Genomic DNA, 27,375 nt, shown 5'->3' on the forward strand with positions numbered 1-27,375 from the left:
ATGCTGCAATTGTGCTGCACTAGGCTTGTTAATACTGGTATATTTGTTGTTGATAATAATAACATGCAAGCTGGGATTAGTGCTTTGCATCAGCCATCATTCAAAGTGACCTCTTGAAAACTAGCTGTTTATATGATACAGGATCTCATCTTAGAATCCACAGCTGAAATCAGCAAAATAAATATTAAAAAAAGGTATTTTAGTACATATTTTCCTAATACAGCTGTCCACAGTGAGGAGTTTGTCTCATTACCTAAAAAGAAAGATGGTTTGCTTTATTATTTCAGTTTGGAAGGAAATTATCTGAGACAGTGCATGTCACCAAAACTTTGGATGAAAACCAAACCTTTCATCAAACTGTTTTGATGATGATGCATGCTATCACAGTGGACCAATTAACATATGCAACCTTCTGTTGTGTGCAGAAATTAAATTTATTTGGTTCCCTTTATATTTTCTAATATGTCATGCTGAACATCCCACAAAGCAGTGTTGGTTAACACAGTACTACTGAGCTGTGCATTTTGTGCCCTCCGTATAACTCTTAGCAGGTGACTTCTGTCTTGTTTAGAGGTGCACTGGTCTGCAAGAGGCTTGTGCTCAACGTGCTGAAAGGATACATTCATGCTGGCATTCAAGCTGAGCTGACCCAGTCCCATGAAAAGACTCTTCTTCTCCTCAATACCAACTCTTCTCCTCAATACCAAAGTTTCATAGGAAAGAGTAGTAACTTAAGCAATGATCTATAAAGCAAAGGTGTGAAAAGGATATAAAGGATTTTGCTGGTAGACATGTAAGTAGGCACAATTTTTGCAATTGTTGGTACAGAATGATGTGTCTTCAATCTGTGTGACACATGTAGTGTTGGATTCATTTCTATTTGCTTCTGGAAAAGAAAATCTTCCTCTTCTGGGAAACTATTCATTGCAAAAATGAATATGCAGAGGGGGAATATTTATAGAAGGTGAGAAAATACTTTGGGTTTCATGAGGAGTGAATAATGAATAATTCAGTCAAGTGTAAATGACTTAAAGGGAAAATGTCTGTGAAATGATAAGCTACCTAGTAAATTCTTCCTAGTAACATTCTTTACTGTTAGGCAGTAAATCAGCAAGATACATGCCAAAGATAAACTTGCACTTCAAAATTATTCTAAATCAGGATCTTAAAAATTTGGCCTTGTGAATTGTGAATGGAGTTTATTCAATTTGTGCATATATTTCTAGACTGTAGAGAAAAGAAAATTGTGTTCCTTGCCACAGTGCCTTTGTTCTGTTTTACTTCTGTTTTAATATATTGTCATCACTCTTAATCTGGAGAAGTAATTTTTGAAATCTTGGTTTAAAATTAGGTATTTTACAATTTCACATATCATCATAAATCATGAATGCTTGGGTTTGTATTTCATTGCAGCGGAAAACAGATGTGCCACTTCAAATGCGGTAACATGCACAAAGTGTCTTGCTTTGGGTCCAGAGTGTGGATGGTGTGCTCAAGAGGTATGGCATTTTGCTTAATTACATTTGACTTTAAATTTTAGCTGCTTCTGATCTTTATAAAGATAAAGACCTTTAAACTGAGAAAATTATAGTGAGAAATAGCAAGAAAATCTTTAAATGACCCCTAGAGACAGAACCTGAGAAATTATGTGAAATACATTTTGTTTCCAAAGGAGAAAATGCAATCTTTTATTTGGAAAATTGCAGTAATTTTAAATAAAGTGAGACCTTCTTAATGCATTCCATCTGCTTTGTAGACAGCTTTGGCAGACTTACAGTAGCTTTGAGATTTTAACAGGTTTTGGCTTCAAAAGCAAAATTACTTATCAGTACTTTGTATTAAGTCCTTATCATATATGAAAACAAGTCTATACACATATGTCTACTGCATTTAGGAAAAGGTTGTACTAACAGTGGAGTTGAAGCCAACTTCACCTTATATTATGATCCTATCACAAATGGAAAAAATTATGCTTTTTTATTTTGACAGTGGAAACTATCAGTTCTGAGACTTGGCACGAAACATAGATCTTAGGTAGCAAGAATTATTCTGAAATTGTTCTTACTTTGCAAACTGTAAAAATATGGGAATTTCTGGGGGTTTTTTGACAGAAAACACATAACCCTGTTGATAACATATTTTGAGTAATCACGTCAGAGGAGCAAGCTTTTGAAGAATATCACTGGCAATCGCAAGCTTGTATGCTCTTTAAGCTCACGTGGAAATTACCAGTGGTAGCTTTCAGCTTAGCAGAGAGGGTAGATAAGTTCCTGGGTGTATCTGGCAGAGATAAGAAGTGTAAGGCACTGGTAATATCTGAGATATTATGTCTTGGAATCATTAACTTAGTCTGCCAAAGGTACAAGGCTAAGTAATCTAAGGATGGGTAGAGGCATGCAGGGCTTGTTTTCCCGGAGGAAGCTTAGCATGTGTAGATGGCACAATGGATTACAGTGTTCATTATTCTGGCCCCATGTCCTGTCTTACAAAGGGCAAAGCTTTATCCTCCTCCATCTGCTTTTATTACAGAACAGCATTTGCTTACTCTCCAGTGCTATGGAGCTGCAGTAGGTCTCCTAAGTAGGCACATGGATTTGGCCAGTTTCACTTCTGCTCTGCTTGTCCTGCTTCACTTCTCAAGTCAATCCTGAGATCTGTTCATGGACACCAGGGCCTTGCCAAACCCCCTAAATAGCTGGCCCACTCACACACCCACCATCCATGGTTATGGAATGGCATAACCCATATTATTACAGATGGAAATATTGCACTGCAGCTTAGCCTGCCTGCTTCATGAGAAAAATCTTTTTAATAAGATAATCAGCCCTGAGGAACTCTTGAGATGCTTTGAATTTATACCCACACACAGTGGACCTCAGAAAACACTACAAATCTCTTAGTCATTACTGGTAATGAGAGTAGCTAAATTCTTTACAAATTTAAAAATCTAGCTTTTTGAAAAGTATGCACTAAAAAGAACATATAAATAGCAGTAACTTAAAAAGCAGTCTCTGTTAGTTTTTATAAGGAAGGTTATCAAAAAATATATCAGAGATTAGCTACAAAAATAAGCTTTGAAATTTAAAAAACAAGATACAATCAATATACAAGATACAAGATACAATGTTCAAGATACAATATGACAAGGACTGTCATATTTCATTGTCCAGGGGCTTTCTCTAGTCTTTACAGGGTCTGGAAGACTATCTATTATCTAATACACAGTTGGCTGTGTTTTAGATTGCTTATTTTTCTCATTTGCATCTGAAAGATCAGAGATTGTCCTTTGTTTGGTTGGTCTCCAGCTTTGATTCAGATGGACCAATACATTGAAAGACTACAAAAGATCTTGTCTTTTCTTGTTGTTGTTTTTTCTCCTGCATGTTCAGAATCATATTAATCATCAGATTAGTGGTCAGGAAGGAATTGGATCATTTTGGCACAATTTTTGACTTTTCTCTTTCAATGCAGCAAAGGATGGACTGCTTCTGACATCATCCTTCTGCTCATCACTTTTCTGTTGCTACAAGGGCTTTTATGTTGGTGGAATCTTAAACTGTCCACTCCTGTAATTATACATGGTTTCCTCTTTCCGGGAATTGAAATGATGTAGTTCAGCAGGTCTTTGGATTTTGTGTAGTGGGATAGACAAATTCAGGCTGGCTAAATCTAGAGCTGACCTCTGGTTCTACTAAATATCATCCTGAGTAACGTTACCAGTGGATTCTTCTGAAAACTAACTTGTTTTGATGTTGTGGGAATGATGCTTTCTTGCTAAAACGAGCTCATAGCATGGCACAGAATGTTTTTAGTGACATAATAACAGTGTGTAATTTCCTTTTTCTCCAAAGTCAGCTTATTCTGATTGTGCAAGATCCTATTTCTCATTTTAAAAATTTCTGTGTAGAAAAGGGTCAATGTGGCCATTAGATTTAATTTCTAATTTAAATATTGCATCATTTCTATTATTAAAAACATATGGCTTCATAAACTTTTCCTATAATTTATGCAATTATAGCATATTTTCTTGTTTCAAAGACCAATATTTTGGTTTTCTTCATCCTTTGAAGTTAGTACAGGGTTTTTTTCAGCTCAGATTGTTTTGTACTTTTTTGTTTCTTATTAAACAGGATTTCATGGCTGGCACAACACAGAAGGGACGCTGTGACACTGTTTTCAACTTAATGAAAAGAGGCTGCCAATCAGATCTGGTTGAAAACCCCACGGTTCATGTCACAATACCTAGTGACCATGAAACAAATACACAAGTGACACCAGGAAAAGTTTCAGTCCAACTGCGTCCAGGTTGGGTCATCTCTAACACATTGATATTATAATACATTTTTAAAAACCACAATACTTCTAAGTACAGATATTTTGTGAAGAGGCATCTGGAATAATTATTTGGAAGAATGATGCAATAGGATTGTATTGTAGAACTGTGATGGTGTTGCACCCATATTCAAGTATCTTCTTCACCAAGAATTGTTTCTGTCAAACACAGCTCGCAATAATGCAAGTAATAAGTGGAAAGGGAATTTTAAGTATACTTTCCTGTTTTCTTATGTGGTTTCTTGATTCTTTAGCCATTTACACTAACGGTTTTGCCTTACATGTGTATAAACTATTTCTTCTGAAAGAAAATAGAGTTATAATCCCTAAATTCATAATTTTATAAACTTCTTGGTTATTTCTTTACTTTCAAGTGCCTTGACTAGACAACTAGAAAATAACAATACCATAATATAAGAAAAGATTACATTCCTAAAGAAGACTTAGGTGTTCACTGACTGAATTTTTTTATAACTAGTATATCTCCATTTGCCCTCAGCTCAAGTCTAGTTAAATCAGTGTTTATTCTCTGTCTCTAAAAAAGCTGTAGCCAACAGCAGAAGTGAAGGTGATATAAAGGGAGGCAGGGTTATCTTTCACTCAATAAAATTTAATTTATTTCTTTCTTTTGCAAAGAATAATTGGAGAAAGAAACATATGAGAGGGATCAATCTTTGTCAGGAAAACATTAAATGTTTAGGAGACGTATTTTGCTGATCTTCACTGTAGAAATGATAAATTTCTGTCAATTATAAGGGAAAAAGAAAGGATCTGCATGAGTGTAAAGCACAAAGGATCTCTAGTTTTCACTCTTTTTAATAATAAAATAGTCAAGGTAACATCAGCACTTCTCCTTTCCTCACTCTCCTCCAAAGAAGTGACTGATCTCTGCTTTGAGAAATGGTTTCAACAACTGAGATGCCTCTAAGCACTGTGATCACATTTATTTCCAAAGGCATACTGGATTCATAGGAAAAAAGCTTTCTCAAATTTGATTTCATTAACCTTTTTTTCAGTAAATAATGAAATTAAGTTTGGCGTTCCTTATGCTTTGTGGAAGTTTTTGCATCAGGGAGGCAGAAGAGTGAAATTTCAAGGACTCCAAAAGAAAAGCTTTTTATATATAAATATCTTGCCCATATTTTCCACCTCAGGGAAACACACAGATATACCACTGTAGTTTTTCCTCAAAAAAAAACAGACATTTGATACAATATAATCACGTAGACAAAAATGCTTTTGTTTTGATGCTGGGGGGTTTTGTCACTGTTTACATATACTCATCATTTAGGATTTTTGTGGGAAAAAAATAAAAGCTGCACTCAGTATCTCACTATATGCAAACTGGAGACCTGCATGGGTTGTTTACAAAAAGTAATTCAATTTACATTGGCAAAGAGGAAACATAAATTACAGCACACTGAAATTGTTTTCCTCATGCAAGACCTAATACAGACAAATCCTGACATTTTCAGATGGATTGTGTTCAAAGACCATTTGAAGAAAGTACTTTGCATATTTAAATTTTCTGAGTCAGATCTCTGTACTGGATGGACCTTTTGATAGTTTTTATTGAAAACCTGCATAGTTCCTCTATAACATATTCCTTCCTCCTGTTCTTCATTGCACAATACTGGATTAGATTCTCCACTCATCACATGAAGATCCTGAACTCATTTCTGCTGTGAGCTCACACTTTGGATGACATCAAATGATGGCTAATTTGAAACTGTGCATTCCTGTACCCACTCTGCCCATACAAATCACTTCAGTCATTTTGCTGACATTACAGAATATTAGACAAGCAAAACTGTTAGGACTAGTTTTAGCAGTTTCCAAAGCATTAACATCTATCCTCTTGAAATAAGAGTTCTATTTTGTATATGCCAAAAGACGGAAATTTGTTTATGTTCAAACATTTTAAAAAAATGTATATATTTTGATACCACAGAGTTTTCTCATCAAATCTTTGGAAGCAGTTTGGGATAAACTTGTATCATTATTTATATGAGTTTTTGAGGCTGTGCTGTCCTTGTGGTGTGTACGTGGTTTTAGATTCTGTCATATGACAAAGTCTTTGCAGGATACATTTACATACTTTGAAGTGACAACCTTGAAGTGACTGACCCCAATTTGTATGCAGATCTGTGTCCTTTGTGAGCCACAACTGCTTTTTGTTATAATGCCAAAGGGATTGCATAACCATGAATTTAAAACAAAATGGAGAGAAGTCAGATTTTTACAATAAATTGCACAGTGCTCCTGCAAGAAAAAAAAAAAACCCAAGATGTTCTACAAAACAGCTCTTTATGGCTTATATTTGAATGCCTCTTCGAGGTTTCATTTACTCTAGGGAGATTTTCTTGTTTGTTTGTTTTTCTCTTTGCTGACACAAACAACTTTGTGCTGAGGTTGCTACAAAAATAAATGTATTTTTAAGCATGTTCATTCAAAAATAGTAAACAAACGTATTTGTTTCTTTTTTTTAATCAGGAAGTGAAGCAAACTTTATGTTAAAAGTTCGTCCTTTAGAGAAATACCCTGTGGATCTTTACTATTTAGTTGATGTCTCAGCCTCTATGCACAACAATATAGAAAAGTTAAATTCCGTTGGATTTGCTTTATCTAAAAAGATGGAGAATATTTCTCTTGATTTTCGACTTGGATTTGGATCCTATGTGGATAAAACTGTATCACCCTATATTAGCATTCATCCAGGTAGAATCCATAACCAGTGCAGGTATGTAGTCTTTTTACATTTACCGTAGCACTCAGACGTGTATGTAATGACAGAAATATGCATTATACATATTTATTTTTAAAATTCTTCCGAATTTATCATTGTTTCCTTTTACCGTGGTTCTTTGACAAAGTTCCTAAGAAAATGCTGCAAATTGTTTTACAGCAATTACTTCTGAAATACCTGGTGAATGATTTCAGAAAAACTGTTTCTGTATCAGAAAAAATGTGCTGTATAATCTTTAGCAAAACAAGCCAAAACCCATGCTGCTTTGGCTATATTTTGTATTTCATTTTAAATTCAACTATTGTGGTTTTCCTTATTTTGGAAGTGTTACCTAGATTCATCACAAAGTTTTTACTTTATGATCTAGGTACTTCCTAGCATGTGGTCATGTATTCATTAACTCTTTTGTGAAAATTCTACTTTTGTCAACATGATGTGGTTTCTTTCGTCATATTTAATGAACATAAGCGATTCTCTGATCTACTTCTACAGTTCGAAGGTGAAGGAGCTCCTCTTTTAAATACAAAAGATGTTCTGGCCTGCATTTCTTTGTTCAAGCCATGCCTTATATACCTTGGGTTCAACACTTATATAAAGTGAGGGATCACTTCCAAAACTCCTTGGAGAACAAGATTATACAGAAAAAATTCAGAGCTGTATAAATGATAGCAGTTGGAAAAGTGAATATTAATTCTTCCTACTTTCTTGCTTGCCTTTCCTGGGAAGCTGATCCCAAGTTCTGTAAAGTCCCTAAGTATACTTTGTGATTTCAGTGGGTTTTGAATTGGTTCCTAGTGGTGGAATTCATTCTAGAGATGTGACTATCTATGGATAAAGCAGTCATCTAGACCATCTATAAATAGTGAGTGAATATTGATGAGCATTTCTAGGTCACGATGTATTTCGCCTAAGAGGAGACATCTGCAGAGGTATTAATCCTTTCAATGCCAGTTTCTCTTCTTTGACTGTACCTTGATTTGGAGGAGAGCAGGTTACAGTCTGGATGCAGTAGAAGTTAAGAGATGAAAGCTGCTCAGCATCTCTGAAATGGATGAGCACTTCAACTTGTGCCATTAATCACAGCTGTGAATGGGTCCCAGGTCAATGACCTGTATAAGTGCTGCTTCACTAGCTTACCTACAATAAAAATCAGACTTTCTCCCTTATGCATAATTTGAGAAAGTGTCATTTGCTATGATGTTACTGAAAATGGATTTTCTCATCTATTTGATGAGGTAATTATTATTAATATCAATATTGATTTTGTGTACAGTTATGTAACACTAGTGAATATAGGAACTTCGATTTCGTTATAGTTCAGTAGCCTGTGTAGCAACCTACTAAAAGATCTTACTGTTACAGTATGATAGTTCTTTCTCACCATAATGAAAAGCAAAGCTCTACCACACTGTAGATATTCCAAAAGGTTTTACATACTCCCTGAGATCATACCATCCCTCTTGTTGCATATTTTGTTCTGTATTAAATACTACTTATATACTGTTAACATATTAACTAAGTTATTATATTTACAATTCCATAAAATACAAGATAATATAAATTCTTTTGTAGTTAATTATAACTACTTCCCACTGAACTTAATTTCACATGGGATTGATCTTTTTTTCTGTGTTTCTTATTCTGTGCTACCTACATCCTCATTAATATCAGGATTTTATGGGTTAATGGGGATTCAATATTTTCATATATTTCAAAGGAAAAATAAGGCTTTTGATTTGTTTTGTTTTTGTACAGTGATTACAATTTAGATTGTATGCCTCCTCATGGTTATATTCATGTGCTATCCCTGACTGAAAATATAGCGGAATTCAGAAATGCAGTGAATAAACAAAAAATATCTGGGAATATTGATACACCTGAAGGGGGTTTTGATGCGATGCTCCAAGCAGCTGTGTGCCAGGTAAGGAAGGAGCTTATTTACAAAAACGTAAACAAAAAAGTAAAGATATATATAGATATATATAGATATATATAGATATATAGATATATATATATATAGAGAGAGAGAGAGAGAGAAAGAGAGAGAGAGAGAGAGAGAGAGAGAGAGATAAACTGGTGGTCAGTGTTCCTGAATTCAAAATGCCTGATAACACTAAAATTTTTTCTTCCTTTTCCATTGTTTCCCCCTTAAGTAAAAATTTCCAATTGAAACTGAAAAAGGAGAGCATGAGGGACATGTTTCAGTATTGGTTATGGATGTTCAATTTCTGCTTTCTGGCTTTAACCAGCCTAACCAACATAGAATGGATGATGAAAGCAACTTCTTCTTGTTTGAACAGACAAATGTATTAATTTCAGTCAATTACATAATTAGTTTAAAAAATCATTAAAGCACTGCTTGTGTTCCTCAATGAAAACATACCATTTGACATTTCTTCTCCTTAAGAACTTGAAAATTGAATGAGATGTTTTACGTATCTGTTTGTGTAGATAAAGAAAACAGAAGAACTTCTATGTTCCCAGTTTTAAAGATTTCAAATTTTAAAACAGTGCAAATCAACTAAAAATTAACTTTTGCATATTGATAAAATGTCATCACAGTCTCTCCCATGCAGAAAAGGATAGAAAAGATATGCATCGATAAGTCTCAATATGTAAGCATATAAGATAAAGAGAGTTTATTTTGCTGTAGAGAGCTATTTTTGGTTGTTGTTTTTCTTATGCATGTTAATGCAATACAAACCTTGAAATTTGGCTGATTTGGCTGATTCATGGGTTTGGTAATGCTCTATAAAATATTCAACTCCCATTCAAATCACAGGCTTGGCATGTTTCTCATCTGTTAGAATGATGTCAGGACAATTGTTTTATCTTGTCCAGCTTCACACTATTTTTCTGCACAGTACAATATCTCAAGAACAAAAAGTAATCCAAACTATGCTAAAAATAGATTGTTTGGTCCAATTTTATTTTCAAATTTTGATTAGCAGGTAAGTAAAAACCATGCTTCATAAACACTGTGATTGAAGCTGTTACAAAAAAATTATTCTGGAACTTTGGAAAAATTCCTAAAAATTCAGTGTTTCTCATTGGGCACATTCCACACTTATGACATGTGAGTTCTAGAATAATATATGCTTCCAAGAACAATAGAATGGAAACATTCATGAGAATGTGGAGGCTTTCCTGGTAAGTGAATTGTGAACTGAAATGGATGGGAAGAATGTGCAATTCATAATGACCATCATGAACTATAAATTATATTAATGTGCACTCATTTTGCCATAATAGACCTTTATAACTTGCTCCATCTTGCTTTAACCAATACATCATAGTTGCAAGAGGTAGCAGGTTAGGACATGGAGCTACTTTAAAATTTAGATTGCTGTGAAATATGTAGGTAGGAATCATAGAATCACAGAACACCTGAAGTCAGAAGGGACCCATAAGGACCATTGTGTCCAACCCCCTACTCCTCACAGGATTACCTAAAGCTAAACAAGTCTCAAGGTGACAAAGTCAAATGATGGAGTCTCAGGAGAAGAGGTTTTTACAGTGCTGGAGGAAAATTTGTTATGATTAAAGACAAATCATGTTTACAAATAAAACTTAAAATACTCCTTCTTTAGAGGGATGCTGTCTAGGAGTGTCCTAGGGAGACTGATGCCTAAAGTATAAGTTGGAAAAGACATGACACCCCTCTGTACTTGTTATTCTTGCTTGCTTGAGATATTTAATCCCCATTCAGAGATAGTAGAGAGTGAGCCTGAGAAGGGAGCTAAATTCCTCTCCATGAAGAAAGGAAGGCAGAGAGTAAGTCGCAAAGCGTGGCTGAGTACATGGACTGTATTGCAGGTACATGTTTCACATGAGAATCATAGAGATTCTGTATCATAAGAAGGAGATAAAATGGAATCAGTGAAAAAGTAGATAGAATAAGCAAGAGAGGAAATAATGAAAAAGCATATGATGTGTTTCCTGCGTGCCTCAGAAATTTGATTATAATCGGGGAGATAAATGTTTTGAAAATACAATTTGGCATCTAAATCGATTTAGGTGTAAGCTTACCCTGCTGTCTCCTTCACATCACCAAATTCCTGAAAGGCATTCAATTCACCCTTGAGTCTGCCACTTAGCTATCAATCCCCTAAGATGGTGAATAAATGTAGCATTTTGCTGCTTAATAAGGAATTTCTCAATTTCTAATTGCATTAAGGCCTTCAAACTTTAGTTTATTGATTTGTGATTGCATACTAATGCACTTTCCAGGAAATTGTGTAGGAAAAGGAAATTATAGAGTGATGAGAATATAAATCAAAGTAAAAATAGAACAGAGTGCCAAGTATCAATATGGATGAATGCATATTGACTGGTTGTAATGCTTCCTAGGACCCCAGAGGATTTTGCAAACTATGGGCTTTGTATTTCTACTTAATAACGACATACCCAATGTGGCAGCTGTTGTCAAGCCCACTATATAAAGCATAACTGGCATGTATAGTGGGACATTGTTCTTTAAAAAGCAAATAAAATGGTAAATGGAGAAAAGCAAATAAATTGGTAGTTTTCAGATGTAGTACATTATGTCTATTTCCACACAAAATGCTTTAAATAGCCTGGTCTAAATGCAATGCTGCCAGGCAGTGTAATATCTGAAAGTGGTCTTTCATGTTAATTTTTCATTTTGTTGTTGATTACTTTAGAAAATAGGTAGCTCTTGCTTTCTTACACCTAATTTTGTTTTCTTTGTAGAGCCATATTGGATGGCGTAAAGAAGCAAAGCGACTGCTTCTTGTGATGACAGATCAAACTTCCCATCTGGCCCTTGACAGTAAATTAGCAGGAATTGTAATTCCCCATGATGGAAACTGTCACTTGAAAGATAATGTGTACATCAAAGCTACGAGTATGGTAAGGTATATGTCATGTTTTTTGCCTTCAGAGAGGCTGTGCAAAACTGTTTAAAGGAGTTTCTTAGACTGCTCTCAAAGCATTGCTTTTATTTCAGTTATTAGAATAATATTTTTCTAGGTAGGCAAGTTGTGAAATGAAGAATTGGTCACCTGGCATATTGTCGTTCTTTTTGAGTGGACTAAAGTATTTTGGAGTCTGAAAAAAACAGTACACAACAAAGAAGGATATGTTGTGTTTTGGTGTGGGCATTTATTTGCATCTCCTAAAAATCACACATTTTGTATAAAATATAAGAAGTGTGTGGTGTGATATTTTGCACAAGTAGAAACTTATGATATGGAGGGGTCGAACAATTGTGCTCACAAGACAAAGGTAGTGGCTATGGTTTATGGTCAGAGGATGCACAGGAGTGTTGGTTGAAAGGCTTGGTGAGAGTAAACCAGAGGCATACAACAGCAATGAGCTACCTCAATGGATGGACTAGCATTAAATGCATTCAGATTTCACAGCAGGAAGCCAATGTGTGGTAATACGAACCTCTGCGGAAAGTTGCAGCAAATCTGCAGCAAATGCAGCAAAGTAAGATGCCTTCAACATATTTTTTTTAGCTTTCAAAATATTTTCTTCAATAATAGATAAAGTAGTCATAAGTGACTGAAGAAAGAAATTTTTTTCCTAAGAATTACAGGTTTCAACTGTTTTGAGTATTTTCTTAAATAAATATGAATTGTTTATTTAAGAAACATGAATCCCTGCTTAACTGCGATGTAATCCCCAGAAAGCAGAAGTATGAGCTGTGGTACAATTAGAGCACATTGAAGTTTTGTTCTCAGTGCTGGCTGCCCTTAGTTAAAGCGTACAGCCTGTGTTTAGCCAGAGCCAGCAACAGGCAAGTGAAGTCAGTGAGGCTTGTGTAAGTGAGGTTAGACCTGAATGTAATCCTGGCAATGTTACTTACAAGGATGGTGGAGCAGCAGGAAGAGGCTGCTGGCTGTTGTGTTACCATGAAATACAGGAGGTTTCTGGGAAGCAGTGAGTGTTTGGGACCTTGCTGAGCGGAGGAGGGAGATCAGTGTGTGCTAACAGGAAGGTTATTTAGATTTCCGTTTATCTGACGTTCTTGCATTCATATACTCCCTCTGTCACCTCTTGGATATTTCCTCACAGATGTCGCTTTTTTTTTTTTTTTTCCATTCTAATCAGTCTATTCAGTTTATTCTACTTAGAGCAAATAATCCTGAAACTTTTCTTTCCCAAAGCAGAACATTCTCTGTTTTTCTTTCTTTTTGGTTTTCTTAGATGCAGTGCTATAAATCAGAAAATGTTTGCTCTGCTTATTAAATAATTGCTAACGGTACAAATATTTTTTGGTGTTCAGGATTCCTTTGATAATAAAGATATTGTCTGTTTCAGGAAAAAAAAACAACAACAAAATGTATTTATTTTCTGTCCAACTTTGGGAATTAACTTCTGTTGCAACGGGAGAAACTCACCAATGGAAAATATGGACAAAATTAATTAATATATTTCTATGCAGCTATGATAGACTGAATAGATGGCTGACTGAAAAAAAAAAAAGGTGTTTCAACTGATATTTTGTATTCTGGTTCGATAGATCATAATTTTACTGTCCCATATGGCAAACAAAATCTCCATGATGACTACTACTAATGCATTTTTGAAATTGTTTTTTTTAGCCACCCAAATGAAATGACCTTGAAAAATGCTTAGATCTGTGGTGGCACATTTAAATCCATGTGTTTTCTGGCTGCTCACCCTTTTTTACTTTTTTTTTTTTTTCAATATGTGCTAATTTTTGCATGCCCACATGTTAACAGTAGGCATAAACTTAGTACTAGGAATTGCATTTTCTGGAGCAGATTTGATGACAACACAATAGTGTCTGTAAGGGAAAGTGTGCTGGCTTCTTGCTTTTTTTTGTCTCATCCATGGTACATGTGATTATTTTATTCATAGATATCCACCTTCAAATGAATGAGTGAAATCAGGGGGCTGGGATAACTATTTGATATTTAAATGAAATATCATGAAAGTCTGTCAGTCTTTTAGAAAACAATATGAAACATATTTTTGGGGTTTTCTTTATATCAATACAGTTTTGTTTGGCTGTGCTAAATTAAAGACTTCTGCGATTACATTGTTTTCCTGCTTTGATTCTTAGCTTTGGGTAGTCATGAGAAGATTGTATTTTGGCATATTTTTATTTCTTACTTGTGCCAGTTTAGAGGACTTTGCTTTATTTATTTGAATAAGCTTAGCCTTTACATCAGAAATATTTCCATTTAGACCTTTTTCTGCATGTTTCTTTTTAATTTCTGCTAAGCAGTCACAGAAAGGTCAGCAAAAAAAAAAATGCATGACAGGAAAGAAATCTAGTCTCATATTTAGATCTGTGCTTGGTTAACTCCATTTCTGAAATACTTAACATTTGTATTAGTTACCTTCTCAGCTTAACCAAGTAAGTTAAAATAATAAAATTAATGATGCAATTGAAACAAGAAAGATGATCTAAAATTAAAGTACATTTACCTGAGCACTAGTGGAAAGAGATAAGATGAAAACACATAAAGTACAGGAAGGTTTTCATAGCAAGCAAAGTGAGGCTTCATGAGTGACCACTGGTATCTTATGTCATCTCTTTACATGCTTAAAATTAAAAAGCTAGTGTGCGTCTGTTGATGCTTTAGGTTTTGTTTGGTTTTGGGTTTTGTTTTTTTAACTCAATTCTAATAAAAATAAATAAGAAGCTGGACACTCTAGAGAGTAGTTGATGACAAGTACATGGAAGTTCAGCCTTCTTTGTGAGCAGAGGTCGTCTGGGGGTCCTGTCCCTGCAGCCCTTGCATGTCTATGGGTGTCATCTCTTGAATTCAGTAAGCTCCATCTGAGTAAGTTTTTGTTTTATGAAGGCTTAGAAAGCTATTTCTGATACTCCTGATTCCAGAGTTAAGCTAGTAGCTGCAGAGTTGCTGAGGAGCCATTCTGCTGGAATTCAAAAAGATCTAGGATCACGTGCTAAGCAAGAGGACTGACTTATTTTGCCACCATCTCATGATGTCTTGGTATTGCCCCTGTCATTCCTACATTTATGGTGCAGGAGGAGTTTGCAGAACATCTGGCTTCACTTGTGTCCTGGGACCACTTGGTGTGTCTGTGATCTGCCAGCCAATTGCACATGGCCTGTAGGGTTGTGCAGTACAGTGGAGGCCCCACCACTGTGCTCTGTGCCATGGAGAAGGAAGGAGGGCTTAGCACTTTGTGGTAGGCTACTCTCTCCAGCTGGAGCTGTAAGAAGGCCTGTTTGATACTGTGTAATCTACCTTTCATCAGTTATCTTAAGGAACATAATCTTTTACCAAAGCGTTGAAACGTTGAGAGAGGAATGTACCCTGGCCAATACCAAACTGCACCAAGAAACTCTTTTGTTCTCTCTGTACATTACACAGGCTCTTTATAATGGTGCAATATGACGGAAAATGGATTTTGCTCTCTTGCATAAGATTCTCTTAGTCTCAGTTGTCTTGCTACTCAGATTATTGCTAGAAGAGTTGTTGACTTGCAGGGTGCCTTAAGTAACAAGGGACAATCTGAGGAGAAATAAATTGTTCAGGGTAACAGACTGTGTTTGTGCAAGAGAGAGACAACATAGGGCAGATGGTGAAAAAAAACCACAGGAAAATAAAGATAACAAAAGCATGTAGGGAATAAAGGTTGAAGTACCTAACATAAGTGGAGGTGTCCAGATGAAATCTCTTTAAGTGGAATTACAGGCCAAGACCCCAATCACTTCTTTCTTTTTAGTCATGAATTTTAAGTGTTGAATTTACTTCTTGAGAAGTATTCACTTAAGGCTGGTTAATAAGTGGTGATTTTCAGATACAGTTTGGTTTGGAGTACTGGATCTGAAGGGATCTCACATAACCCAGGCGTACAAAGCCCATTGGGACCACACAGACACCCTTGAACTTCCCCAGATCTTGGATGAAGAGATAGCAACACAGGTCTTGTTCTCAAATCCATGTCAGATCTCTCAATGAGAAGTGTAGAAGAGCAGCTCATTGGCACAGGACATGCTGTCATAGGTACTCCACCAAATAGAACAATGCATCACTGAGGCAAGCTGTGAAACTCATGCCGTCTTCTTCAAGCATAGGTGTGGTTAAGAAAAGGTTAGCAGGTCATCATGGTGAGGACTGGAGTCATCAGTCCTTAGGTAGGTCTTGAACACGCGGAGGAGAAAGCTGTGAGATAAGCACAGAATACTGACATTGCCAGAACCTGATCCAGTGGCTGCATTTGAAGCCAAAATACATATTTGAGAATCAAACATTTTTAATTACCCTTCTTGCTGTTCCCAAAAGCAGACCTCATCACTGTGCTTCATGTCGTACTTTCTCCCTGACTTTTGCACAAGAACCCCCCTATCATTCCCTGTTCTTGTAGATGGACCAGGGACCACATCCTGTCCATATTTCTTTAGGCATAAGACTCAGACCAACAAAATAGTACTGTAGAGTTGGTCCTCCCACTGTGCAGCAGATCAACATCCTGGCTGATGCCCTGATGATTTTTTTTATTGTTTATAGGGACAGCCCCATCCTGGTTTTGATGTCAGTCTACCATTCTCTGTACATTTAGGAGTTACAATTGGATTGAATCAATCCAATTTGATTGATCTGGAAATCTGTAATGTGTTATATATGAAATACAAGATCAAGATTTTTTCCTACTAATCTGCAATCTTCTCTTTCCTGTTGTATTTTGCAGGAGCATCCATCTCTTGGGCAGCTCTCTGAAAAATTGATTGACAATAACATCAATGTTATTTTTGCCGTTCAAGGAAGCCAGTTTCATTGGTATAAAGTAGGTTAGAAACCTGATTTCTTTTTTCAATTCTGAAGACACAATATTTATACTTAAAATTAAAACTGTGCATAAATTATTGTCTTTTTCATAGGATCTATTACCTCTCTTGCCTGGTACTGTTGCAAGACAAATAGAATCACAAGCAGCTAATCTCAATGATTTGGTGGTAGAAGCCTATCAGGTATGATAAGAGTGACAATGTTCGATGTAATATTTGTACATTTTTCATCTTTCATAGCCTGAAGCTTGAATTTCCAGAATCTGGTCTTCTATCTGAAGTCCACAAGGATACATTCCCTACTTTTCCTAATGACCAGATGGATACGTGATACTATCTTTTGATAGCTCTAAAAGTCCCAGGCTCTCAGGGTCTCAAAGCCAAGAGCTACTGATTTTTAATTTCTAAGGATGCTTCTAAATTTGTGTTTGGTTCTCTGTACCTGTTGCTATGTCACTTCAAAAGACAATTTATTTGAATTTTGGCAACTCAGATCTTTAGTTACAGAGCAGACACAACTGTCTAGGCACCATATAAATTCAGAGAAAAAGCCCAATGCAATATCTGGAGAGTTTTGCAGTATAATTTTTAGAAAACAAACAAGACTTGGGAATTTACAAGGCAGTAGTTTGAGAACAGTGGATATCGTGAAAAGCAGTACCTATACTGTAAAAAGCAGAGTAATGACTTGGAGGTTTGAGGCATGGAAGTGAAGAGTTTTGATAGGGATTTGGGAGAGAAAAATGGAAATGGCTTTGTAAACTCTTGCTTGGAGTCATCAATTGAACATAATAGTCTGGGAAAGAGAAAGTATGGGAAATACCATTAAGTCATTTTCCACACATGATTGACACAGAATGGCAGTTTGGAAATGAAACAGGCATGTTGTTAGTGAAGGAAAGAGGGTGTAAACAGCTTTGATAGTCAAGCCAAGAAATAGACATTTGAGGTACCAGAGCATGGGGAGCCCATAGAGCAGCATCTAAATGAATGTGATGGGTTGCATGGTTGAATGCGGTTAAGTTGTGCAGTTACACACAAACATTCAGTTTCAGAAAGAACTCAGCTACAAAAGTATATGCAAGGTATCCACATGTATCTTTTTTTTTTTTTTTTCTTTTAATTAGTTAGATCTGGGAGGCTGAAATGATCCATTTTACTTGCTTAACTACAGAATCAAGCAACTTGCTTACAGCAAATTTGCTATAATGAAGACCCAGCCACCGTGTCTGTTCCCTATTCATAGAGTGCTTTTGCATACACTTTTCTCACTGTCATGTTTGAGACACTGGGAAAAAGGCAAACACATTCAAAAGCAGAGGAGTTTAGGGGTAGTCAAATTGCAGAGAAGTTCTCACTGGCATTTTACTTCCTCTTATGAAATCAAGAGATCTCATTTTGAATATGGAGGTTTGCAAGAAGTTGCTGGCACAGAATTTTGAAAATTATAGTCCTTTTTTATGACAGTTTTACACTGTCCTTCTTAAATTGAAACACACTTCTTATCCAGTGCAGGGCAAACATTCAAGGGGAGGAAATGAAATTTTATGAAGCAATTACTTTGTTCAATACAAGATTCAGTGGGACTTTCCTGGTCCAGCCACCCCCAGTTTGCTTTAGCTTTATTTTCATTTTTTAGACACTTTCTTCCCATCCTAACCTTAACTGGATTTCACAATTTGAGTTTTTCATCATAGTTTTAGGGGCTTTTTACTATATAAACACGTGGTGAACAGGTCTTGAATGTGTTGCATTCTAGGAAAAAAAGGAATTAGATAAGAAAATAAATTTAGTGTTGATATTCAGTGACAGTGGGCCTCTTTCACTCTTGTTCCAGGCAGGGAAACCTTAGGCTTAGCTATGGAAAACCCTGGCTGAAAATCCCTGGCTAAAAAGCCAAGGATGAGTCACTAATTTTAAAAAGTTACTAAGATAAACATGTGTTAGGATTCATATAATTGCGTTTCCATTTGTAGCAGTAAAAATATCCCACTAAACTCATTTTTAATAGTAATATGACAGGAATTTTAAAAATCCTTCTGTGCAATTTTTAGCTTATAAATTTGTACAGAGCTTTAATAAGTTTTTAAACCGTCAAGAAGTATTTCTTCTTTGAAGGAAGCAGGATTTTAGGTCATGTAGTGAATACAAGTTACAAAGTAGTTGCTTTTTCATTATTTTTTATTGCAAAATCGGCCAATTGTTGGCTTTTATAGTCTTAGTTGACCCAGAAAAATCAGTAAGAATAATCCAAATGGTCTTTAGGTCAACCTAAGGTTTGTTCAGAGAAAAATTTTCTAAGACAAATGCAAAATACCAGAAGTTTTTAAACTGTCAAGTCAATTAGGAAACTTTTCTGCTGGATAACAGTGGTTGTATGTTTGTTTACTCTTGTATTTTAGGTGTGAGGCCTAAAGTCAGCGTAGACTCAAACAATGAGCAGTTTTTGTTGCACATGGTTGTTGGAATAGATTTTCAAATCGTGAAAAATGCAGTCTCAAAACCATGTTAGCAAAGCTGAAAATATTTTTATCTGGAAAACCTAATCCTCTTTATCAGAATTACCAGTTCACTGGTTGTGTATATTTGGAATGTAATTGGGTCTCTACATAGGAAACAAAGCTTTAATTCATTCCTTTATTCAGACAGACGAGCTTTCTTCATTTTTAGTCAGACATAGGAACCATACTTGGTGTTAGTCACTAATATACATTATATTTTGAGATGCAGTGCAATTAAAACTTGTTTTCTGGTTACAGAAACTAATCTCTGAAGTGAAAATTCAAGTGGATAACCAGATCCAAGGTCTTCATTTCAATATCACTGCGATCTGTCCTGATGGAAGTAAAAAAACTGGCATGGAAGGATGTAAAAATGTGGGATATAATAAAGAAGTATGTTGATAGTTCTCATTCTTCAAGGAACTGGAATACTTATTTTTCTGTCTGGTTGGGTTTCAATGGTGTGAAATCTTCTAGGGATTTACTTAAACTGAAAATGGATTTATGTGATTAATGATCACAGGCTCTCTATTATTCTCTGGGTTTATTTTTCCTGAATCTTATTTTAATTCTCACTAATCCTGTGGAACTAAGGCTCAAAGCTTTTCCTGAAAGCTAACGTCCATTAAAACTTTCCTTCTTTGTCCTCCACTGGGCACAACCACCACATTCATTGTGATGAAATCTGTACGTAAAGAGGTTGAAAGATAATCACCCAGTGGAAAAAAATCACTGGAATTTGTGTTCCTTGGGACTGTACTAGATGTCACCTTTCTCTCTTCCTGCTTTAGTAGTCTTCCTGCACAATCAGGGTTGTGGATAATTAGTTTATTTTATAAATCAAATTAATAAAATAATTTATTCCCATTTGAATTGATGGCACTTACTGAATGAAACAGCATCATGCACCATGAAAATGCAGGGGAAGATGTCTGGATGAGGTAAAGAACATGGTTTTCTTCCCAGAAAAACCTCTCTGTGCCTTGATATATTTATTTAATTGCTTGGACTACTGGAGTAATTCTTTTTGCTTGCCAGGAAGAAGTCTGTGTTTCTAGAGAGCAGGGTCAAGGAGTTCTTTCCTGCTTAACATGTACATATGTCTCAGCTAGTGTGAGAAATAGCTTGTGTCTGTGTAGAAATAGCAAAACAAATTAAATGTGTGAATTGTAATGTAAATTTGAATGTATTTTACACTCTTCTGAATTTTGTCTGCATGCTGCCAGTTGTAGCTTCTACAGTTTATGGGAGATTTGCTGGTTTTATTCTTGATGCATCTTTTCCCCGCTGTTGGTCCCTGGGCATGTCATAAGAAACAGGACTGGAATTTGTTCTGTTTAATGAAAAGAAAAATATTTATATCTGTTTCTTTTTAATAAAAAGCCAAGCCAGTTGATTGTAAAAGATTGCATGTGGTCCTAAACCTCTACGGCTGTTGAAAATGAGCCATCCTTAAGAGACTAATTTATTTTAACCATAAACCCTTCTTTCAGTATTTGTTTACAGACAAAATGCTTTTCCTTAATTCTCACATTCCTTTCATTGTCTAATCCTTCTTCCTTCCTTTCCTTACCAAAACATAAAGTGGATTAAATTCTGGAAGAATCCTGTGGCCTCTTCAGGGTGCAAAACTAACTTTGGCTATTAGCAAGTGTCATGGTGTTGTAATTATTTTGTCACCGCAGGTTCAGTCTATCTGCTGCTGTGTTCAGAATCAAAATTCACAACTTATATGCATGACATGATTTTCCCTTCCCTCCCATTTCCCTGCTATTCTTCTAGTACTGTTTTGTACATGAAGATGATGTTTTCTGGCAGGGTTCTGTGTCAAATAAAAAGCACATTCCTTAGCTGCAGCCTGTCCCCCCTGTGTGATATGCACCTGTTGTATGAATCAATTTCTCTATAGCCATACTTCTGCCCTGAAACCCAAGGGAAGAAATCTCAGTGCATGGAGAGTGTGGGCTACTGAGGGGTTATGTGTGTAGTGGCACATTTGAGAAATAAGAAGAAAAGCAAAGGGCGAGACAAAGCCTGTGTGCCCCCTCAATATGACATTAAGTGCATGTTTCTGCGCAGCATTCTTCTTCTGTTGTCCGTGTAGGCAGCCGCAGCCCCACTTGCCACAAAGCCACCATTGTCCCCAAGGGCTGGGTTGTTCTCGTGTGGGGGCGCAGCGGGAGGGAGAGACAGTGATGAGAGATGAATGGCCTCAGTATTTGTGGGCAGTTTCAGCCTCATATGTAATCAGTTTCTCGGGGTTTCTCCTTTTTTATTTGGGAATCTATTTTTTGTTAGTAAAGATTAAAGGTACTTGCTTCTCTTGTGTTACTTTCTCACTTATTCCTCCTGTTAAATTTTTTTTGTGAGGAGATGAGAAAAAGTTGCTTTACATCAGGAAGATGAAAAAATTCAAAACCTTAGAGAGAATACCCTGTCAGAAGCATAGTGGTCAAAAAAAAGCTAATAAATAATTGTAAAATACAAGATTGATATCTAGTGTATCACACATGTCAGAGCTGTCTAAAACTTTTAGGGGTGATTGACAGAAAATGTATGGCAATCACCTAACCACCAAAATGCTCCTGAGTCCTGTTCCAGGACTACAAAAAGCCGTGGGGGCTGCTGCTGTAGTGAGCACTGCTGGGATGAGGACCTGGAGGATGGTGGTGATGGCCATGACATGGCTTGGAGCCAGGCACTGGGTCCATGGAATTGGGAAAAGTATGTGCTAACATGTGAGCTGTTTCTCTGTTTAAGTGGGGTAGCCAGGGCCATCCAAAAACTTGTGTGATTTATGTGTGTATGACCAATTCTGCAGCAGGACATTCATTACAGATTCTTTTTATGAAGAGTATCTCTGGGTTTTTTTGTGTATTATCTTACTCAATCTAGTCCCAATTCTTAATTCCTCTGATATCAAAGAATATACACATTAAATAATAGCAGGAGAATGGTGATGATATTTCTATTTGCATTTAATTTGTATTAAACTTGTCTTTTGCAACTATGCTTTCTTAACTTGAAAAGTAGACTTCTATCAATCCTCTATTGTTAGGGTTTTAACTGTATTTTGATGCCTATCATTACTAATATATCATGTTTGGCAAGTGACCACTGTGTATTTTGCTATTATCAGCTAGTGCACATTTATATACAATATAAGATTCTGTTTTATTTATGTGTTAAAAATTTTGGGCAAATGTAAGCAAGAAAATAATAATAATGGTAAATCTGTCTTTATTTCTTCTTAGGTACTTTTCAATGTATCAGTTACAATGAAAGGATGTCATACAAGTGGAGGAAGAAAATATGTCATACTTAAGCCTATTGGTTTCAATGAAACTGCCATTGTCAATGTGCAGCAAAGCTGTGCCTGCCAGTATGGAGACAGCACAGGGCACAAACGAGTGTGGGCTGATGAAACTTCTCCTGACAGCAAACAGTCCCAGTGCAGTGACAGTAACTGTAGCCTTAACAGAGACTCGCTTCCCTCAGAGAAGTGCCGGCAACACCAGGACCAACCCATCTGCAGTGGTCAAGGAAATTGCATAGATGGAAAATGTTTCTGCTACAAAAGCAAGCTAGGCAAGGTGTATGGCAAGTACTGTGAAATGGATGATTTTTCCTGCCCGTATCACCAGGGAAACTTATGTTCTGGTAAGTTGCAGTGTTTGTCTGTATTTTCTTGGTTTGTTTTGTTTTCTGAGGCTACTTTACATGATGCAGCTGAAAACAATGATATATATGGCTGTCGAGAACTAGAATTGTTTGTGCAGAATTAGTGTGGGAAATGTCCTGAACATCCTGTTAGGAATCCACACCCCTGGGCTCTCTTCACCACAGGCATACTGTCTTCTAAATTTCACCACCATTTTCTGGGGGATACATTGATTTTTTTTTTCCAAAGTTTAGCTATTTTAATATTTAAATCTCAAAATTCTTAATAACTAATGATATGATTTCTCAAACAAAAAATAACATTATTCCAGGAAGTTAGTTGATACATTTCAGTATAATGGGAATATGAGATACTGAGAGATTAGGAAGGGATCATAGCTTCCAGGTGAGGTTCTGATTCTCTACCACCCTAAATCAGTCCAGTGAGACATACGGTGGCACTTGATTCCAAATACAGGTATAAACATGAACATTGCAGGGAATGCCTGCTTCAGAAAGAAGACTCTAAGTGAAACAGAGTTGTTAGAAATTCTCATTCTCTTTGTAGTCTACTTTATGGTAGGGAAGAGGAAAAAAAATAAAAAAGGAAATGGAAATGGAAATGGAAATGGAAATGGAAATGGAAATGGAAATGGAAATGGAAATGGAAAATGAAAAGGAAAGAAAGAACCTGGCCTGTGCATATGAACTTTATACTCTTTCTTCCACTGAATTTTGCTGTTTATTTGAATGGAATGTTTTCTTGCTAAAGAGATGTTTGTTTAGTTTTCCTGAAGACTATTTTCCTGGTCATTGTGTAATTCCTAATCACCATTGTTTTGGTCCAAAGCAAAAGAGCAGAATTTTAGTAAAAGGTTTTAGGGTGATATCATAGTAGTAACTTATGCTCAACAATGAACAGCAGCCTTCAGTATTGATCATGCCAGTAACTTCAGTCCAAGTTGTTGACTTAAAAACTAATTAGAAAGTTCAGGTCTAAATTTGCTCTGTTCAAGGTAAAGCACAAGCAATACAAATGTATCTATCTAAAATTTATTTTCTGTGTTTTCATGGAAGCATATGACTCCAGACTCTCTGTGTTGTAGGTAATGGTGAATGTGAAGGTGGTAAATGCAAATGCTTTGCTGGCTGGGAAGGTGATCGTTGTGAGTGCTCATCACAATCAGCAAAGCACTGCCTGAATTCAAAGGGCCAAATTTGCAGTGGAAGAGGAAAATGTGTATGTGGAAAGTGTGAGTGCACAGACCCAAGAAGCTTTGGCCGTTTCTGTGAATATTGCCCTACTTGTAACGAAGCCTGTGAAGAAAACTGGTATGTTTCTTATGCTAGACTTGACTTTTTCACTCCCTATTATTGAAATGTGAAGAAACATTTCTGCTTATATTTCTTAGTTATTTAGATTGTAGGAAATTGATACAATCCATACTTGATACTTCTCTGTGTAGACGGATTCACACTGGCAATTAAGAGAATTGTGTGTGAGCATCTATTTTAACCATTCTTCATGTGAGATCTCCTGGGTAGGAAATAAAACCATAAGTTTGTATTTTTTAAAATAGAAAATAAATTCTACTTTTGAATGCCACCAAGTCCAATAATATTCTCCACATCTGTTTTTGCACGCTCCTTGTGCTTCTCAGCTGAAAGAAAGCAGTGTGAGCTAGAGCAGTACTTGTGCATTGTCACTGCCATTGATCAGTGCAAATCCATGTCTGTTGGGCTGTTGAGGGTCCACTCTGGCTAGCTATGGACCCCAGCCCACACGGTCTTACATGGACGAAAGTAAAAGATGAGAAACGCTCTTCTCCACGTGGAGACGAGGGTCCTCTGTTTATTGACTTAAGAGGGGACTCCTCAGACTCTGGAGACCACCCCCAGGTAGAAAAGAGGACGTTCCCTTCTTGCTGGGGACTTTTATACCCGAGGGAATGGGGGCGGGGGAAGAGGACTTGCAGCCAATGGGATACCATTGAGGACGGGTGAGGGGAGGGACAACCAGGAGACAGACTACCAGGGGGTATAGGGCAGAGGGGTGGATGAGGGAGAGACCCTTTGATGGGAGAAGGGAATAATAAACCACATGATATAACCTAGTGCAATGCAGCAGATCAGCAGAGCAGAGCTGGTCTTACCCAGAGAACAACATTCTTCATTGCTCAGTTTCAAAACACTTGGTGTTTGCCATGCTAGTCTTAAAGCGTGTCATTTTTCCTTACTCATGTAAAGGAAGGGACAGTGTGGAGGTCAAAATCGAGCAAGCCCAGGAGGGGACAAGCTAGACCAGGCTCTCAGTGGTGCGCTGTGTGGTCCTGGCACAGAGAGCCATGAGAATGAAGCCCTTTCCTTGGGCACAGCTCTTCTGAGCCCTCTCATCACACATGTAATGTGCATCTCACTGTGGTACAGAGGGTGAAAGATCAGCCTTTCATTGGAAAGGTCACTTTGCTCAAAAGAGAATCATTGTTTATCTGTATTTATTTCAATCATATCTCATCTGGTGAAAAAGCTGGAGAACCAAGCTTGGCCACATCTGGAAAGCTTGCTGCTAAGATTTCTCTAGATAAAATGCAGTTAACCTTTCTGGCTTACACTTGTTCAAAGTCACTGTGAAATCTGTGCCTTTAATAAACTCAGCAGATGGCATATCTTCATTAAAAATTTAATTAGGGCATTTTTGAGATCTCTTGTGACATCTGTCTCCTTCAGGGCTATACAGTGAAGATGGTGAGACTGAGAGCATTGCCTCCCACTTGACTTACTTGGCTTTGTCTTAACAGAGCACCCAAAAATTATTGACAAAGCTGTGTTTCCTCTACCTACCTTTACCCTTCAATTCCAGCATGCATCTGAATGAGACTGATAGGTAAGGAAAGACTAGAAAGTGGAGGCTGAAAGCTGAAGAAAGCTGGACCTTAGCTACACCCTTGCATCACAAAAGGCAGAGCAGGGATTGGATGAAGGTGGCTTGAAGCCAAAGACGTGTTTTAGTTTGCAACTTCTGACTAGTTGGTTCTGAGAAGCATGACAGGGATGAAATGCTGAGAGAGGAATCACATTTCAGAAAAAAATAAATAAATCTCGCAATGTTTTTACTAACAACAGGAAAGCATTATGTGCAAGCAATACGTCAGCCTGTTGATACAATCTCTTAAAGGGGAGTGCAGACAAAGACATAGGTTTTTAATTATCATTTTTATTTTACAGGAACTGTGTTCAGTGCTATCATTCTAATAATGCATCTCAAGTAATACTTGACCAGTGCACAACCTCATGCGCTTACCTACTGCATTATATTGATAATACTTCAGGTAAGTGGCATTTTCTAGATAATTTTAATAAGAGATTAAAACCTATTGCAATTAGTAATTGAATTTGCCAGTGTTAGAATGTCTTTCAGAAGTATATCACATTATTGCAATAACAAAGAAAGAAAGCAGGAAAAAGAGAAAAATCATTCATAGCTTTAGGGAAAGTAAAAGATAAATAATAACAGGAAATAAGATTGTCAAGCATTGCTAAGTTCAGTTTTCCCAGCTCCTCGAGAAGTCATGTCTAATAATGATGAATCCTGCCTGAGCAGTGCTTAAAGAAATATTTATAAAAATTTGTTATGGCATCTGTATGTTTTATTACATTGACCATGCTTATAGTATTTGACATTACCAGAAACAGGAAAGAAAAAGTAGAATGCTTACCTCAAGTTCAGTAATGTTTAAAAGTTCCTTTCAAGTATAAAAAACTGCAGTTATGAGGTCTGGAAGAATAAAACCTTTTTAAATAAAATCTCACAAAGTTTAATCACTCCGTGCAGCAATTAAAATGCAGGTAAATGGTTACCTTTTGTCACTAAACATTTCTATAAATCTTTTTATATTACAGTTCATCAATGAGAAAACTAATTATCCTATAATAAACTGTGCTACAACGATAATACTTTTTTATAGCTTTAGTATACAAGAAATCTTACTGTGTTAGTCTACCAGTGAGGAGAGCACTGGACAAGGATTCAATAAAACACATTTTCTTTCAAATTTTACCTGTGATCTTCACTGTTGTCTTGTGAAGATTGAATTCTCTCAGCCCTAAACATCTTTAATATTTCATCCTCTCTGCTTCAGCTATAAACTCACTGGTCTACAGCGACTTTATGCTGGGCAATACAATGAAGCCTAAATTCTGTAGATTAAAGGAATAATTGTTTCACTGTTCTTCTACTATGGATCTTGATCTGAATTGCCTTTCTTGATATGCCCAACTTTAAAATCTTGCATATGACAACTTGTCTTCTTAATTTCCCTTAATTTATTTTCCCATAATTTTTGTCAGGCTTGTATTACATTTGTGCAGCATTACTA

General features: G+C 36.4%; 1 protein-coding gene across 2 annotated transcripts in view; it reads left to right on the forward strand.

Annotated features, from left to right (window-relative positions):
• Window positions 1-27,375, forward strand: part of ITGB8 (integrin subunit beta 8) — a 47,225-nt gene that overhangs the window by 13,909 nt on the left and 5,941 nt on the right. For both annotated transcript variants that reach the window (XM_038128071.1, XM_038128072.1), the window contains exons 2-12: window positions 1,414-1,499; window positions 4,131-4,305; window positions 6,826-7,072; window positions 8,834-8,999; window positions 11,792-11,950; window positions 16,742-16,837; window positions 16,932-17,021; window positions 19,598-19,732; window positions 22,594-22,999; window positions 24,106-24,331; window positions 26,225-26,328. In XM_038128071.1, coding sequence (XP_037983999.1) covers window positions 1,414-1,499; window positions 4,131-4,305; window positions 6,826-7,072; window positions 8,834-8,999; window positions 11,792-11,950; window positions 16,742-16,837; window positions 16,932-17,021; window positions 19,598-19,732; window positions 22,594-22,999; window positions 24,106-24,331; window positions 26,225-26,328 — 1,890 coding nt within the window. The remainder of the gene's footprint in view (window positions 1-1,413; window positions 1,500-4,130; window positions 4,306-6,825; window positions 7,073-8,833; window positions 9,000-11,791; window positions 11,951-16,741; window positions 16,838-16,931; window positions 17,022-19,597; window positions 19,733-22,593; window positions 23,000-24,105; window positions 24,332-26,224; window positions 26,329-27,375) is intronic.

Source organism: Motacilla alba, chromosome 2, assembly GCF_015832195.1.
Source record: "Motacilla alba alba isolate MOTALB_02 chromosome 2, Motacilla_alba_V1.0_pri, whole genome shotgun sequence".
In the NCBI taxonomy this organism is placed as follows: domain Eukaryota; kingdom Metazoa; phylum Chordata; class Aves; order Passeriformes; family Motacillidae; genus Motacilla; species Motacilla alba.